This window comes from Galleria mellonella, unplaced genomic scaffold (genome assembly GCF_026898425.1).
Source record: "Galleria mellonella isolate WM207_F2 unplaced genomic scaffold, CSIRO_AGI_GalMel_v1 utg132, whole genome shotgun sequence".
Classification (NCBI taxonomy): Eukaryota; Metazoa; Arthropoda; class Insecta; order Lepidoptera; family Pyralidae; genus Galleria; species Galleria mellonella.
The window spans coordinates 5,297,618-5,315,852 of NW_026441989.1; the positions used below are offsets into that span (position 1 = coordinate 5,297,618).

The 18,235-nt window shown below is 35.2% G+C and overlaps 1 protein-coding gene and 1 long non-coding RNA gene across 2 annotated transcripts; both read right to left on the minus strand.

Moving 5' to 3' along the window:
* Positions 1 to 1,860: 1,860 nt before the first annotated feature.
* Positions 1,861 to 14,402, minus strand: LOC113518237 (zinc finger protein on ecdysone puffs). Its single transcript, XM_026903065.3, has 13 exons — positions 14,110 to 14,402; positions 13,689 to 13,943; positions 12,050 to 12,124; positions 10,558 to 10,907; positions 10,003 to 10,111; positions 9,116 to 9,265; positions 8,551 to 8,880; positions 8,356 to 8,473; positions 8,163 to 8,266; positions 7,752 to 7,938; positions 5,956 to 6,078; positions 4,699 to 4,807; positions 1,861 to 2,123 (listed from the first exon to the last, which is right to left on the minus strand). Exons 2-13 carry the CDS (start codon positions 13,935 to 13,937, stop codon positions 1,997 to 1,999), a joined length of 2,031 nt encoding a protein of 676 aa, XP_026758866.1. The 5' UTR covers positions 13,938 to 13,943; positions 14,110 to 14,402; the 3' UTR covers positions 1,861 to 1,996.
* Positions 14,403 to 15,735: 1,333 nt separating this feature from the next.
* On the minus strand, positions 15,736 to 18,235 carry LOC128202440 (uncharacterized). The gene is made up of 2 exons (XR_008253776.1): positions 16,400 to 18,235; positions 15,736 to 15,963 (listed from the first exon to the last, which is right to left on the minus strand). It is a non-coding gene; the product is annotated as an uncharacterized LOC128202440 (long non-coding RNA).

Sequence of the window (18,235 nt, forward strand, 5' to 3'; positions counted from 1 at the left end):
TATTGCTTTTATTTCATTAAAAATTCCTTTTCCTACATCCATTAAAAAATAGTTTCGTGCCTCCAGTCAAACTGTTTATAGTTACTCTTCTCCAGAGTTCTCCATCCAATAAAAGTTACCAGAAAGAGATCGCTTTTAGTGATAAGGCCGCCCATTGTTTTCTTAGTGTAATATTGTAATTGTATGCATTTATTACAAAATTACTATTATAATCTTATGGAGGAAACAAAGAGTATCTATCCAGTTTATGCCTGTTAGCCCATCCTGATCCTTTGTCTTAAAACGCCTTAGAAATTTTATCAAAATCGATTCAGTATAGTACATTACTGCAGCGGCCAGCAACTGAGGCATTGAGGGGGGAAAGGGATTGTTAGTAATGGAGACTGAGAATCCCATTGCTAGCAATATACCCAACCAGGTCGACCTCCTCGCGTTTCCCCCTGGAAACTATCATGATTAATTCCAGATGAATACATCATGATGGGCTAACTGGTCTGTTTTCATCTTCATCGATCACCATTCACTGGTGTCCCGCCAGCGTATCCCGTTGGCGCAGGCGGGGTTACCATTCCATTTTCATCCAATTAAAAAAAAACGCATTGATAGACGAACGTGCAAATGTGGGCCGAGGTGTCGCCGAGGCACACATACGTGAGTCCATCAATGCCTAGTAGTAGCCAAGGCTTGTATAGTACTTTTCTCAAACAATGCGCGGAAATAAAAAACAATTTTATTTTTTAAGTTCAATGACGAATAACGAACAACAATAATTTTTCACACGCCATAATGTTCGTTTGTTTTTTTTTTCAATAAACAGTTTTCCATTTGCAAGCCAGTTCGAAATTTAAATAAAACCTTTTATTAATTACCTCCTTGGTAGCCATGTATCGAAGTAAAAGGTCATTCCATTTTTAAGTTACAGGACAGATATGAGTTTAAATAGTAATTTATCTGGCCATAAAACACGATAGATATGGATTTTCATACAACTTTTGCCAGCCGTTGCCCGCATGTATTTTTTCGTGTTTCAACCGTGAAGCAGTTGTGTTTGCATGGCTGTGTTTCGGTTTGAAGGGTGGGATATGGCGTGAATTTACTGGGTACAGAGGAATAACACCTGAGTCCTCAGGAATGGCAACGCATGGGGGGTATCATGGGCGAAACAGTATATTCTGTTATGTCCATGGTACTGCTTATGTTTATAGGCGACGGTTACCACTTTCCATCAGGTGGGCCGTCAGCTTGTTTGCCATTCTAAGTTGTATAAAAAAAAAAAAATGTATCTGACCAGACGGCAATTTTAATTTATTTCAAAGGTTGTCAAAATAATGCTCACATTTCCAAGCATGTTTGAGAAATAAGTTTTAAATAACTAGATTTGCCACAATTAAAGACGGTATTTTTGGAATAATATAGTTTCTAAAAGTTTTGCAGAGGTAGCGCCAGCATTCTCTAGTCAATTGGTTTTGTCAATGATTTATAAATCTCTGTGCTGGCATGGTATGGCATTTACCGCAGTCTGGGTGTGTTATTTCAACATTGTCAACATTTTCATTAGAGATGTAACGGAATGTCGTTTGGCAAAATACCGGATATTCGGCAAGCTGTGAGGCCAGATAGCTCATTCGACACGGTGCATGTTCTAAAGTCTAGCGTTGCATAGGCGAACAGTTACAGGACCAGAACATAAGATCTTCGGACGGCGAGGAAACTAAGTATAATCTTAAGTGAATGTAGGTAGCATAAGTGAAAAATATAAATATAGTCATTCATATATTTGTATCGTGCAGGTATGGAACCGCTAAGTAGTAAGGTTGTCAGGTAATAAATACAGACATTGGAGCATTTATTAAAACATAATTATCAGACCAAAATGTATTTTATTTATTTCTCCATATATATGACAATGGTTACAATAATACCTGTTGAGCAGGTACAGAAATATAGAATATTTAGTGTTTAGACAATTAATAACTATATTGCTAAATATTAAATTTTAAGCAGGGACATTAACTTCAACATTATTTTTCTCATTCGAAGAGGAGTCTACTCCAATTGTGGAATCATTTTCTTCACCATCGCCAGTTTTCGATTTTTTATCACTTTTACGAAACTTGTCGTACCTGTAACAAAACATGATAATGAAACAAAAAGTAATAAGAAAGCGCAACGTATTATTGCATAAATAGTTACAAAGCAACAGATTAATTTAGAAATCCAAATCTTTATATTACGGAAGAACATAAAATGGGCGAAGTTTATAATTTACGTTTCATAGTTTTAAATCGGATCTAAATTTGTGGCATGGTAACTAAAAAAAGTAGGTATGCTGTTGTAATATTACAACAGCAAACGAAAATTTAAACACCGGCAACGCCGGCCTGCAGTTGTCATTATGCTATCGAGAATATATGTAGTATGCGTGCATTTCTTATAAGTATAGTTTTTTCTACGTACAAATTAGAAAGGTAGAAGAAATTTTTTTTTTTACAGCTCATGTTAATGATTATGTAGCTTATATATGTGAAAGAATTTATTTTACAATCGATTAAATATTTCTTGGTTTTATCCATTACAAAAAAAAATAATTTTCTCATCTTTAGAATATTATTTTACCTACATTTTAATGTTAATATACATGTTAAATATCTCCCGTCCGTTTTTTTTGCTCTTTATTCAATGCTTTATAAAAAGTGTTACAGTGATCGGATTTAGTTCGAATATGCGCCGTTTTGTTCGATAATCTGTTTCTATCTAGACGGCAACTTCATAATACCCCCTCGTAGAAGCCCCGAATTTGCGAAGAACTCGGACAGCCACTTTTCACAAGCCTCTTTTGAGTTCAACTTTACCAAGGGCGTTAGCCATGGACAGGAACAGGTGGTAATCACTTGGCACACTAATCACTTGGAGAGGCAAGGTGACAGTCATCACGAAAATTGAGCTCTTAAATTTTTGTAATTTTATAAATAGATATAGTATTTCAAACATATTAATAATACATTATAAGCGACTAAAGTAATTCAAATATTTGTTATAAGTGTTATCTAACTTAAAAACTTACGAAATAAAAAATTACGTTGTTATAATCAAAAATACACAAGATCTACAGAATTTTGAACCCAAAACAAAAGTGATAATTTTTTATAAGTAATCGTCGAAAGTGATAATATTGGAGTAACGTGAAATACTAAAACTACCATTATATTTAGTTAAAGAAGACTGAAATCTATATAAAAATCATAATATGTGCTATTTATATTAAATTTGTGGGTGTGAAATTGTGTTAAACAAAAAATTAAAAATTGTGGGTATTAATAGAAATAGTAATCTGTAACTGTTCTACAATGTTTCTAGCAAATAAATTTCATTTCATTTCATTTCATTTCACTAAGTCCGGGCTATATGGTGGATGCGATAAAATCTCCCATTCGAGCTCCCGTAGCTTCTGACGAATCATCAACGAAGTGTGTGGTCTGGCGTGGGCCTGGTGGACCACTACGCCCTTCCTGTTGGCCAATTCTGGACGCTTCTGGTCGATCGCCTGCTTCAAGCGGTCCATTTGTTCACAGTAGATGGTAGAATTAAGCGTCTGGCCATATGGGAGCAGCTCATAGTGAATGATTCTCTTACAATCCCACCAAACACACCAAAACCTTCCTGGCCGTCAATCCCGGCTTGGCCACTGTTTGGGACGATTCACCGGCCTTCGACCACGACCGTTTTACTTGATATTGTCGTATGTGATCCATTTTTCGTCGCCAGTCACCATCCGCTTAAAAAATGGGTCAAGTCGTTCCGTTTCAGCAGCATATCGCAAGCGTTGATTCGGTCCAGGTCTTTTTTTGCGTCAAATCATGAGGCACCCAAACATCAAGCTTTTTTTTGTATCCAGCCTTCTGCAGACGGTTTAAAATGATTTAGTGACTAACTCCCATCTCCTGGGCGATGTCACGAAATGCTACATGCCGGTCTAACTCGATGTTTTCCATGATTTGATCGGTATTCGTCGTTACAGGTCTTCCGTCGGCTGGCTTATCCATGGTGTCGTTTTCACCGGATCTAAATCGTCGAAACAGTTCCTCCGCGGTTTGAAGTGATAGAGTACCATCCCCCAAAAACACCATTAACGTTTCTCACGGAACGTTTCTCTAGCGGAATTTCGGCGTTTGAACTCCATGTTTACAGGTCTATAACTGTTGAAAAACAAACTATATAAATAGCGCGAATTTCGGCGATATATAGTGAACTCCATGTTTACACGTCTATAACTGTTGAACGCAATATCCAAACTATATATGTATGCATAGCGTCGTTTTGTAAGTTATGTCAAGACCTTTCAAATGATATATATCTATACTTTTTTGTAAATGAAAATAAGCATTTGTAAATGACAATCAATAAGTTTGCCAGATATCAAATCGATATTGTCTGCGAATGTTCACGACCACTGTATCGGCCTTCCCTCGAGAAGTCTCGGAATCGACATACCCAGAATAATGTAACTTGATTTTAGCTCCAGAAATGTACGAATTCGAATTTTCTCTCGAATTCGTAATTGATTCGAATGCACGAGAATTGGCCTCCAGACTGCAACCACGGCTGTTATAACCAACTCGATATAATTGCTAAATAATCATGTCAATTTCTGTGTAATACTATGTCATATAATATAACAAATATTTCTTAATTATTTACCTGTCAAGATCATCATCATCGTCACTTCCTTCGTTACCCTGTGGGTCAACTTCTCGAAGGAGTTCTCCTATGTCCTTGTCAACATCTGCCCAGAGTTTGTCTTCACTTCCTAAATTTTATAAAAGAAAGATAAGCACTAGAAAAGGAAAATGTTTTTTATAGCCGCTACTTTTAGTGTCTGAGGGCCTACCATGAAATGTTTTCCGAAATTTCGGAACCAAACGAAACACAAATTTGACGTTAAAATTACATTATACATGCCGTTTGAGAAATATTAAAAATGTTAAAATATTGGTCCCTTTGGACTTGTATGATAGGATGTATGACGAACGAAATGTTAAACTCCATTTATTGATCGGATTTTGGTATAAACATGAATACGAAATTGAGTCCGAAATTTCGCAATTTCATTTCATGGTAGACCCGCTGATTGTCTGATGTTATTATTTAAATTTTAGGATGAGGAACACACAATATAATTAACACTAAACTATTACAAGATAAACATGCTTTGCTATAATGGTCATGTATGAGATATTTAATTTACTATTTATAGTAGAAATTGAGTTTGACACATGTGTGAAGATATTTTGTTTGACATATAATTCAATATAATACTACAATAATGAATTTGATTTGTCTTATAATTTAAATAATCTTAAACTTGAACTTTACTTTGTATTGATGCAAATTTATAAATGTAAAAACAACATTTATTAAAAAAAAAAAGCAACAGTTGAGTTTCTTGGTTGCTCTTCTTAAAAGAATTGCATTCCGAATGGACAGTAGAAAAAATATTGTTAAAAATGATCTTAATTAAAACGTATTCTTATTCTTAGAAAAGAATCATTATTACGATTCCTGTAAAGCGCCTATTGTTTATTGTTTTAGGTGCGGTAAATAGCTAGATAGACATGAAGATTATAGATCAGGGTTTGATCACAGACAAATTATCGATGTTGCAGGTAAACCTCAACTTTATATAAAAATGAAGTGTGTTTACTGTTAAAAATCTTAGTTTAGTGTTACAAGATGTTTAGTTGTAAATCCCATCGGCAAAAATACCATTAATTTACCAATTTTAGTTCTAAATTAGATGCAATAAAATATGATAAAGAATTTTTAGAGGATTTACATAATTTTTCTTTTTTTTAATATATATATATATATATATATATATATATATATATATATATATATATATATATATATATATATATATATATATATATATATATATATATAGGCTGAACTAACCAGATGCATTTGTTGCATCTCCGCCATTTTCTAATTTCTTCTTATTCTCTTCCTTAGGTTCTTGCTTATCAGATTTTATTTTATCATTTGAATCATCTGTCTTGGTAACATCTTTTTCATCCTCTGCAAATAAAAATAGACAGTTTCACTTCATATTACGGTTTCTTATAAATATATATATATATATTCTTTATTGCACAAAAACATACAGTAACAACAATAAGTTAATAACAATGTTAGCAAAGGCGAACTTATCTCTAAAAGAGATTTCTTCCAGTCAACCTAACGCAGTGGCATAGGAAGTAGTGAGTGGGCAGTAGTAGTGCAAGACAGAAATTTAAATAAATATTTACATAAATTATAAATAATTATATATATACACACATACATTCACATATATACATACATACACATACACATATATATACATATACACATACACATACATATACACACATACATACACACGTTAAATACAACATATAAATATCAGATACAAGAGAACACAATGATGACAGTCTTCTAATCATTTTTATATTTAAATTAAATTGGAAAGATAAAATGATTTTAATCTTTTTTTGAAGGAACTGCTAGACGGGCTATTCTGAATGTTCACGGGAAGTTTATTCCACAGCTGTACAGCACGATATGCAAATGAGTTACCCATAAAATGGGTTTTACAGTTGGGAAGCTTCAGTACCCTGGACTGGTTCAGACAAAGACGTCTAGGTCTGGAAGGAGGAGGTAATAATTGGAACCGGGAACGAAGGTAGGAAGGAGAATTGGGATCATTAAGGATATTATATAGGACCGCTAGGACATGTGTCTCATGACGATGTCTAATTGGGAGCCACTTTAAACGAGTGCGGCATTCCGAGACATGATCATATTTTCGTAAGCTGAAAATAAACCTTATCGCTAAATTTTGCAACCGCTCAAGCTTATTTAGCAGCTCCTCGGTCACATCTAAGAAACAGACATCGGCATAATCCAGAATGGGAAGAAGAATAGATTGTGCAAGCATAATTTTGGTATTGAAAGGGAGAAAGTATTGGAGACGTTTGAGAGTGATATGAAAAGTACATCCGTCTACTAATGTCATTAATATGAGAGGTCCACGACAATGTACTATCCATAATAAGTCCTAAGTTTTTCACTTTATCAGTATAAGATATCTTAGTACCCTCGTATACCAATGGAGGAATCTGAGACCATTCCAACTTACATCTCAGCCTGCCACTACCGACAATCATAGCTTGAGATTTGGCTGGATTAACAATAAGACCAAATGATTTAGCCCAGGAGTGAATAGCCAGTAGATCATCGTTTAGAGCTGAAGTTGCCTGTGTAACCTCAGACAGCATAAAGTGACGATACAACTGCAGATCATCCAATATAATAACTATCAGCATGTAATGATAATCTATTCTATATTATTTATATAATAAAATTGTAACTAGGAAGTCTGTACATAGATGTTATATAAGGGCTTTTAATAAAAGGAATAGAAGGCAAAATAATAACTTTTAGATTTTTGTCTATGTGTTGTGTTTGTCCTCACATCACGGATAAACTACCGCGCTAACTTTGATGTAGTTTTTATAATGGTGTCCTTGAAGATTTAAATAAAAATTACTATTATATTATATTACTATATCCCGCAATTTCGCTTGCTTCTAAATCAATCGCTAGGAAAAGCGTATTAGTGGAATGTAACGGTGGTGAACGTAGCGGTCCAGGCGGATATGCATGCGGGATTATGTTAGAGTGCAGGTGAACGGGACAGGGGCGGGTACCTTTCTGCTGGTGCAGTTGGCGGTGGATGCGCTCGGCGTGCTTGCGCAGGGTGCGCGTGTCGCGGTGCTGCACGTAGCGGCCCAGGTGGATGCGCATGCGACAGTGTCGCCGCAGCGACTCCGCCTCCTCAGCGCCGCCCGCTTCCGCTCGCGGCAAGTACACGCGGCATAGCTCGCACCACCACACCTGTTTTCCAACAATATATATGAATGAATGTAGGAATGAATTCACATCATCACTGCTACTTCTCATTTATTTTATAGTTACTGATTAATTACAATTTCTACCCTCATTAAAAGTAAGAGTTCTAAAAGGCCACTGGGTGTGGATGATTGGAAATAACATCGTAACAATTGTTTCACTCTGTCAAACTCTCTTTATATAATAATAGACTATGAGTAGTAACACACCTCTAGTTTTTTAATATGTTCACTTCCAATATTTATTTCAACTTTAGGTTTCTTTGGTGATGAGTCTTCTTTCTTTTCACCGCCTGAATCATCATCTTCAACTTCTAAAACATAATTTTAAACAAGACATGTAAGTAATATTTCAATACGCAAAATATTTATAAGCAGCAGTGTCCAGACAAAAATCACTAACCATCTACATCACCAACAGAATCCAAAGTCATAAAGTTATCCAAGTCGACATCCATTCCCTCATCACCACTAGCTTCAGCTTTCGGACTTGCTCGGCGGACGGACTGACTTGCTTTTTTCTGAAAAATAAACACGTTACATCATACATCTATCTCGATGACATTAAAGTCTCGGAAAAGGGTGGATGCGGTCTCACCTTGAGGTGGTCGAGCGAGCAAATGTGGTGCTCGTAAATCATGGGCGAGCGGAAGGTAATGCGGCAAATGCGACAGAAAGGCATGAGGAAGCGCTTCATGGCCCGGTGCGTGTCGGTGAGGTTGTGCGCCTGACGCGTGGTGCGGTAGTTGAGGCGGCACACGAGGCAGAAGGTGGTGCGCGCGGCCAGCTCGGCGCCCGCCGCCGCCTCCAGCTCGCGCTGGGCCGCGCGCTGCGCTACGCGCATGCGCAGCAGCTGCGCTTTGTGACGCCGCGCCACCGCCGACATCGCCGCGCGGTGCCTGCTCGATAGCAGGTGCTTTGCGTACCCCTACCACACGTATCACGTTTAATATATCTATATATTATTTCCTCTGAATTTGTTAAACACCCATACAGTATTTGAGAGATTTTTTGTTATACATATACATGGGTTAAAATACACACAAAACTATGTAAAGATTTATATCGACTTGTACTAACACCTTATATATTAATGTTTTACTGTAATAATTATCATGTCATCTCTTACACATATAAATAATATTATACAAACAAATACTCACAGAGAATGTCGCGCATTTTTCCTTGCAATGGACGCATGATAAATGTACATAAGTAGGAACACGCGGGGGCGCCGCTTCTGACGCCGTGTCAGGTTCTTTATCAGTGTCTTCACCCCCATCTTGCTCGCCGTCAGATCCTTCTTCCTCGGGCTGCCAACCAAATGTTGAATGGTTAATGTTTTGCAATACACGGCCCTTCATTTATGTCTATGAGGATAAGTCACAGTAAACAGTTAATCATAAGTAAAATAAGGGCATCAATTGAATGCATTAAAATATCTTTTTTTTACCACTTTATCTTTTTGGTGTGAAAGCCTGCAATACTAGAGGTGCCACGCGTACGTTAGCGCACTGAAAAACCCTTAATATACTTTTTTGAAGAATCCCATACTGTAGTCTCTGGAAATACTGAGCAGAAGCTCATTCTAAAGACTGAGTATTCGCTGGAGGAAACACACCTTTGAAATCGCTCTGTACGTGACCATTTAAGTTCTAACATGTAAAGATAAACTAGATTTTGATAGTCCGTATTTTGAAAAACCTAATTAACATTGAAATCATATTATTATGAAGATCGCCAAGGTGTCCTTTGCAAATTGATAGTAAGACATTTAAAAAAAATCTGATTTTCGGTGGTGTGAGTTTTAACACTATTGAATTAGGATCAAATCGAAATTACATCAAATACAAGTATGAGGTAATGTTCATTATTATGTGATAATTAGCTAAAATTACAAATCTCTATAATCAACAATCATAGTACGATATGAGATGTTTAATTTAAAATAAAACGCAGGTATATAGCAAGGTAATAATAATACAGTAAGGTGTAAAGAACAGATGTATAAGTCTTGACTCACATTAGCTATAAAACACTAAAATCATACCTTTGGAGATTTACTTTTGGATCCTTTCTTTTCTTCAGTGGTCTCTTCTTTATCATCCACATCCCAATCTTCCTCAGTTGACGAAGCATCCTCTTTGGATTTCACAGAGCTATTTTAGGAAATTAATAACAATTATTAATATATTTTACAAAAGAATAAATTTCACATACATTAGATTCAGAAGGACAAATTCAACATTTTGCTACATCTACTACACCATTTTTATATGATAATATAATTTATGTAATCAAATAGTAAAATCGGTGCTTCTTTTATAATCTGTATCATGTTCTTCTCCACATCTCATTGAAATGTATGAATATTGTCTTTCTATTAATACAAACCAATATTATGTATATGGCTACAATGCAAAGTAATATCATTTCTTCATGGCACTTATTTAATATATGAGCCCTTTATTATTGCTTCCTTATATATTCCCAATACAGGCCAAGCACATTACATTTCAGTTTTATATTCATATTGTCAGATGATATTCAGCTGTAATCATCTAAAGAAACTATGGATTAGACATTATTCAATATATCAAATTACCTTCGCCCTTTGATAGATCTGAACACGCGGGAATAGGCGAGCGACCTTTCAGTGAATCGCCTAGAGGAAAAAGAAGCACGCGAGCGCGGTGCGCCGCGGAAGGAGGCTCGCGAGCGCAAGGAGCGGCCGCGGAACGAACGGCGCGGGGCCCGCGGCCGCGCCGGCGCGCGCGCGCCCTCGCGCGGCGGGCCCATGCCACTCGGCTTGCGGTACGGCTCTCGGGTCGGTGAACGCCTTCGGTCTTCACCGCCGAACGATCTCCTTTCCCCGCCGTAACTCTCTTGTCTACCGCCGTATGATCCGCCGTAATGACCGCCGCCATCATGGCTACGTCTATCGCTCGAGGATCCCTGTACACAACTCTCCCTTGTTCTCCCATCATGCTTTACAGATTAAATTCTATACAATAATAAAATAATATACACAGAATTACAAGTGTCTTCGTCTTTAGTATCTTTTTTCATTCAGGAATAATAGACAACTCTTCTCTGAGAAGTTCATTCTAATCGCAAAAGGGAATTGAGAACACGTAACATAGTACAGATATGTGACATCATCTAGCTATATGCTAGTTTTCATCGTAACCTCCTTGCTCAGTTCAAGTTCACTGCTGCATTTGCCATTTAAAAGGTCAGACCCGCAGACGAGACAAAACTTAAATTTTCAGTGCACATTCATGTACAAATCTTTCATAGTGTCATTTTGCATGTGGCCTGAAGCAACGGCAATGAAGACTTTAATAAGACTGACCACATAATGGTATAGTCACTCTCATACAGGAAAGCTAAAAGCATCAGCTTGAGGAGTTTTTGTAATGGCCTGCATGAAATATGTTTGTTTATTGACAGTATAGTAAAGCAATAATTTTATCTAAATTCTACTATATTCATACTCCATACCATAACATCAGTTTAGTATACACAAAATGACATGCCATTTTCTATGTTGTTCTAAACCTAACTAGACTGTTTTTCTCATCTTTCAGTTTCTATTCATTTAACCTGTTTATGTAATCAATCAGGTAAAAGGTTCAAAGTAAAATTCACTTGTCTGATTACAGCTCATTTAGTAAAAGTTATTTCAACAGTATGCTCTCACTGCTTAATTTTTACTAGTATTTTGTAGATAAATTGGTAGTCTCATACAAATTCTCATCACATCTTGAAACCTCATTAGATCCACATTCTAATTTTATCAGCAATTTTAGTGTCAAATCCAGTTATCCAACAAGGTGAAATATTAAAACAATGCCATATATTTGCCAGTTTTCCTATTTCAGGACATGTACTGATTTTTATATTTAATTTTCATTATCACACAATATTACTTTTGCCCAGAAAGACAGTGAATGTGGAGCCAAGTGCGGAATGGTGTGCTGTTGTAATCTGTTCTATATTTTAATATAGACAATTCATTGATTTTCTGATTCTTGGATGCCTCATTCAAATATGATGAAAAAATTATATTTTTAGCTAATACCAATAGTACAAACCTCAATTCTCATCCGTTTGCGTTCAGGTGACCCCGATCGACCATAATCACGATTAGAGTAACTAGCAGAACTTTCCTGAAACAAAATGTGTTTGATTTTTTTCTTAAATTGTATCAAAAATACATGATTTAATATAAAAGTTCATAAACAATAAAAAAAGATTTTTAAATCAAGAGTGTTTATAAAAAATTCTAAGAACATTTGTATTATCTATCAATTATAATATTTTATATTTAATTATATTATTTTTTCTAAAATTACTTAAAGAGTGCTTTTAGAGTAATACCTCAAAATATATATTTAAATGTATCATTCAAAATTTGGTACTAATCTTGTATTTGAAGTTACAGGAAATTTATGTTTTTGTAATAATATTCTAGCTTTTGACAATGGTTTCACACATTCTTATACAAACATTTATCCCCTACTTCCCTTTAGGAGTTAATTCTTCAAAAGCCAATAAACATATTAATTTTGGTTTTGTACCAAGAGTCTAAATCTAAAATTTCACTAATCTAACTAGACTCTCTCTTCTAAATTGATGAAATTACATACAAGCTTTTAATTTCCCTTTTGTAAGAGGAATGGGTCTGTTTTTTTTTGATGGGTGAAAATGGTATGGTAACCCTGCCTGGGTTAACGGGATACACTGGCAGAGCACCAGTGAAGGGTGATAGATGAGAATAAAAACAGGCCCGTTAGCCCATCATGATAAATTCATCAGGAATTAACCATGATAGTTTCCAGGGAGAACTGCGAGGAGGTCGACCTGGTTGGGTATATTGCTAGCAATGAGATTCTCAGTCTTCATTACTAACAATCCCTTTCCCCACATTGGAATGGGTCTGTTTTTTTTTTTGATGGGTGAAAATGGTATGGTAACCCCGCCTGCGCTAACGGGATACACTGGCGGAGCACCAGTGAAGGGTGACAGATGAGGATGAAAACAAGCCAGTTAGCCCCTCATGATGAATTCATTAGGAATTGACCATGATAGTTTCAAGGGGGAACCGTGAGGAGGTCAACCTGGTTGGGTATATTGCTAGCAATGGGATTCTCAGTCTCCATTACTAACAATCCCCTTCCCCCCAGAATGGGTCTGTTAGTAACAGCTTCATTGTTAGCAATATACCTTAACAGGTTGACCTGGAGGGAAGGGATTGTTAATAATGAGGTTAGTCCCCATCACTATCAATATACATTATCAGGTCAATCTCCATGCAGTTCACCTTGGAAACAATTATTGTTGAATTCATCACAATAGGCTAACTGACTTGCCTTTTCATCCTCACCAATCATCTCTCATTAGTGCCCCGAAGTGTATACCGATAGTGCAGGCGGGGTTACCATTCCATTATCATCCATAAAAAAAAAATTTTGATCTCTATTCAGTTCATGTTGGAAAACATTTTCATTTTTTATGAAGTTGTCACTATATTGTCATTTTCTAAATATTGTCATCACTATTATATTATTATACATTATGTTGATAATATTTAGTTCAGATCTCCCCTGGAAACCACTTTGGTTAATTCCTGAAGTATTTGTCAAAATAGGCCAATTGTCCTGACTCATATTCACCAATTATTGGTATAACAACAAAATGGAAATTATGACAGTAATTTTAAGAAACACTTACGGATCTGTATGTTTTCTTGTATGGTTCATCGATTCTGTCACGGCTAGAGTTGTATCTATTCCCACTACTACTGTTGTAACGAGATTCATTGCTATAAGAAGAATAGCCACCGCCGCCACGGCCGCCTCGGCTTTCGTACGAGCCTCTATTGTTGCTACCTCGATATGTGCCTCTGTAGCCAGTGCCACGGCCACTATAACTGCCTCTTCCACCATAACCACCGGCATATCCACGACCACGAGATGACATGCTGAACTAAAAGAGGACTTGTTTGTCATTATCTAATAACCTGATAATTTAGCACATGGTTAACACCACGTAAAAAACAAACCATCAGAACTCAATTATAAATCTTACACATTTATTAAATAACACACAGTTTTTCAAAATTCAGTGCAACAATAATAATTTATATTTTTACCTTTTATTTTCTGCTTTAATCGGTGAAACTAAGACGCGTCTATAATAAAATGGCGTCACTTGGAGCACGTCCCAAAGATTAGGGAGACCCGCTCATACAATTCACCAAAAATAACATATTTAATGAAGTTTTAACAGATTCAGCTATCACACTATAAACAGAAATAGAATTTATAATTGTAATATAGAAGAAATATTGGGAAGTTTTATTAAAATCAAATCTTAAACAATTTATAAGGAAAAGGAAAAATTAGGAGTGACCGACTGTGACAGTTTGAAACAATGTTGCCAGATAAAGTGGAACAGAATTAGCGACGAGTACTGAAGCAAATCTTTTGAATTAATCGAATGTATATGAAAATCATTCTGCTACTATATTCATTCATTATAATGATTCTACTAATCTTTAAAGTTTTAAGATTATAAAGAATATAAATTGGCAAAGAACGAGACAGAAAATATCGTCATAGTCGTAGAATACTGACGAATATGTATATTTAATCTTTCTTTGTCAGATCCGTCAGTATTCTACGACTATAACGATATAATAACTTGTATCTTAGAGCGAGAGAGAAAAAAGGATAATAATTTGCACAACATAAGCTCGAAGCAGTTTTGGTAGGAATATATTTTTTTATTAAAATAACAAGGCAGTTTTGATTAAAATAACTTCCTTTTAATTATTTTTACATATTGAAGTGGAATTAGTTTTAACAATAAAAAAAAAATGTGTCAGTCTATATATCGATTATATCGATTAACAAATTGACAAAGGCAACAGACTGTTACATATGCACCTATAATAATCACATAGATGTAGTATATTACACTACATACTTACAGACTGGCACTGCATATCATAAAAACGAAATGGAAATGTAATTACACTTGTTTGCATGAAATGTAAGCAAGGTGAGCAAGGAACAGTGCTGCACCATGCACATTCTATCTTTTTTTTATTATATTCTATCTTATATTATTCTCGATTTATAATCGGTTATACGGTTTATCAATTGATTCTGTATTAGATATTGATTTACGTAACGTGTAACGATAGAATATGCATGGTGCGGCTGCGTTCTATGTTCACATTTATATTTCACGCACACAAGTGTCATCACATTTTCGTCTCGTGTTTGTTTGTGATCGCATTGCCAGTTTACTAGTACGTAGTACATTATACTAAGTCTATGCTTTAAATATTTTTTTTAGTAATTGTCCTGTATGAGTTTGTAAGACTGGAGCTGAGTCGACTCGATCACTAGAATGATAATACCTTTTTTTTATAATGGACAATTGTGTTAATAGTTTATTATATTTAGTAAAAATTAGCAACTTCCGATACTCATCAGTTATCTAAAAAAGAATATTAAAATCTGTAGATGGATATGAGATAAAATAACCCTTGTTTTGTTTCTTATACGAAATAGACTGTAGCAATCACTCGATTACTGACTCTCGGTAATCGAAGGAACAGAGGCCGCCAGCGCCGCCTCCAGCACAATTCCATGATTGTATACTCTAGATTAGCGAATGAGTTGTCTTTGACTTTAAAAAAAAAACTTGTAACGCGAAGGCGGAAATTTTAAATTAATTTTATTTGGAAACTCGAATAAGAACAAGCGGGTTTTTTAATTTTTTTTTATTAATTTATTAAAACTATCTCTATCAATTCTTATTATTGAATAAAATATTATATTTTCACTAAATTCAGCGACAGTAATATAATTAGCATTCATGGGGAAGCGCAGTTGTAGAAAAAGGAAAAAAAAAGATGACGATTCAGGTGATGTAGACCATGAACCTTGTAATGACAAGGATATATATTCGGAAGATACTTCTACTGACTCAGAATCTGAAATTGATAAGGCCGATAAGTATAAACCTTACTACGTCACAGATTATATTAGAAGATATCCCGAGGAATCCCCTGGGACAGAATTTGTTGTCTTTGTAGAATCCTCAGATAGTCAGAAAACCATTGGATCCAGAGACTTGCTCTCACTCTCCTCCTGTTTAAAACGATTTAATAAAGGGGTAACTTATCTTAGATCTATAAATAAATTCAAAATCGGAGTATACTTTCAAAAGCCAGACTTAGCCAATGCTTTTTTAAATAATAAAACTTTTTTAAATGACTACCATTTTAAGGCCAGTATTCCTGCTTCTTCAACAGAAGTTACAGGCGTTATTAGAAATGTACCTACAAATATATCTAATAAAAAAATATATACTATGATATCGAGTTCTAAGAAAATTATTGCTATTAAAAGAATTTTAAGAAAAAATACCTTGACTCATGGATATGTGTTACAGCCAACTCTAACCGTGACAATTACTTTTGCTGCATCTGTATTACCTGAATATCTGGATATTGGAGGTTGGCGCCACAATGTCACTCCATATATACCACCAGTTAAACAATGCTACCGGTGCTTGAGGTATGGACATTTAGCTAAATTCTGTAAGAATTCTGAGCGTTGCAGCATCTGCAAAGGTGAGCATAATTATAAAACTTGTACAACTGGAATGGAAAACGCTATTTGTGTACACTGCAATGGAAATCACACAAGTGTATCACCGCAATGCCCTGTTAAACAAAAGAAAATTGCTGAAAATAGATCTAAATGCAGACCTGCTTCTTTTGGAGATATACTTAGCACTGAAATATTTCCTAAACTGGGTAACAAACCTAAAAAAAATGTAGACCTAATTTCAATTCTAAATTCTGATAACAAGAGTTTATCACTTTTAATAGAAAGCATAATCAAACTTATTTCACTACATAACACAAAGAACACATCTATTAACACTAAAAGTGTTTTGAATGTGTTATATGATACTTTTGGTAATAGACCTATTTCACAAAATTCAATCGAGACCAATTAACTATCATACAGTGGAACGCTCAGAGCCTACTGAGCAATCGACATATTTTTACACAATTTTTAAATGAACATCATATTCACATTGCTCTCATCTCAGAAACTTGGCTTAAACCACATTACAAATTAAAAATTAAAGATTATTGTATAGAACAAAATGATTGTGGTAATAACCACAATGGAGTAGCGATTATTATACATAATAGTATTAGATATAAAAAACTTCACTCTTTTTTCGACAATTCTTTGCAAACTATAGCTATTAGTATTGAAGTTAATAATTCTTGGTATTCAGTTGCCAGTATTTACTGTCCTACCAATAGTACACCTAGTTTTACTAAAGCCAAATTTAAGTTCTTTTTGGAGTCTCTTCCTAAACCCACTATCATATCTGGAGATTTAAATGCACATCATACTATGTGGGGTTGTACCTCCACTAATACAAGAGGTAAAGACATTCTTGATTGTTTAGATGAATGTAATTTGGTACTATTAAATGATAAGCAAGTTACTACTGTTGGCTCTCATATTTGGAGACCCAATGGCCTTGATTTAACTATGGTATCCCCATCCATATCATTAAAATGCGAGTGGTCGGTTCATGATGATCCGTTAGGAAGTTATCACCTGCCGACTTTTACTAAAATAAACACAAAGAACTCTTCATCAACTCCGTCAGGTGAACAACATGCTCCTATAGATGAAGTTAATAAACTTTTGTTAAATCGTATAAACCTACGTCTCGTTAATTGGGATCTTTATTCTGAAACTGTTAATCGATTACTTTTGGATTTCGAGTATGATGTCAATGAACCCTTAAACAATTACAATAGGTTCTGTAAAATTATTTTGACAGCTGTGGAACGTTCCGTTCCACGTAGGAACTTATCAAATAGCGGTGCAAATACTTCAAAGAGGCACAAACATATTGCAGTACCTTGGTGGAATAACAGGTGTGCGACAGCTGTCAATGATAGTAAAGCGGCTTACCTTAGGTTTAAACAAAATCCAACTCTCGATAATTACATAAATTTTAAAAGAGTTCAAGCTGTTAAAAAGTTAGTAATTAAGCAAGTAAGACAACAGGGGTGGCAGGAATTTTGTTCCAAATTTAATAGATTAACACCAATTTCCACTGTTTGGCAAAATATGAGAAAACTAAATTCAAAACATCGTCAAAATCATTTTAAAGATATATCATGGGTCAATGATTTTTTACGCAAATATACTCCTGATTTTGTA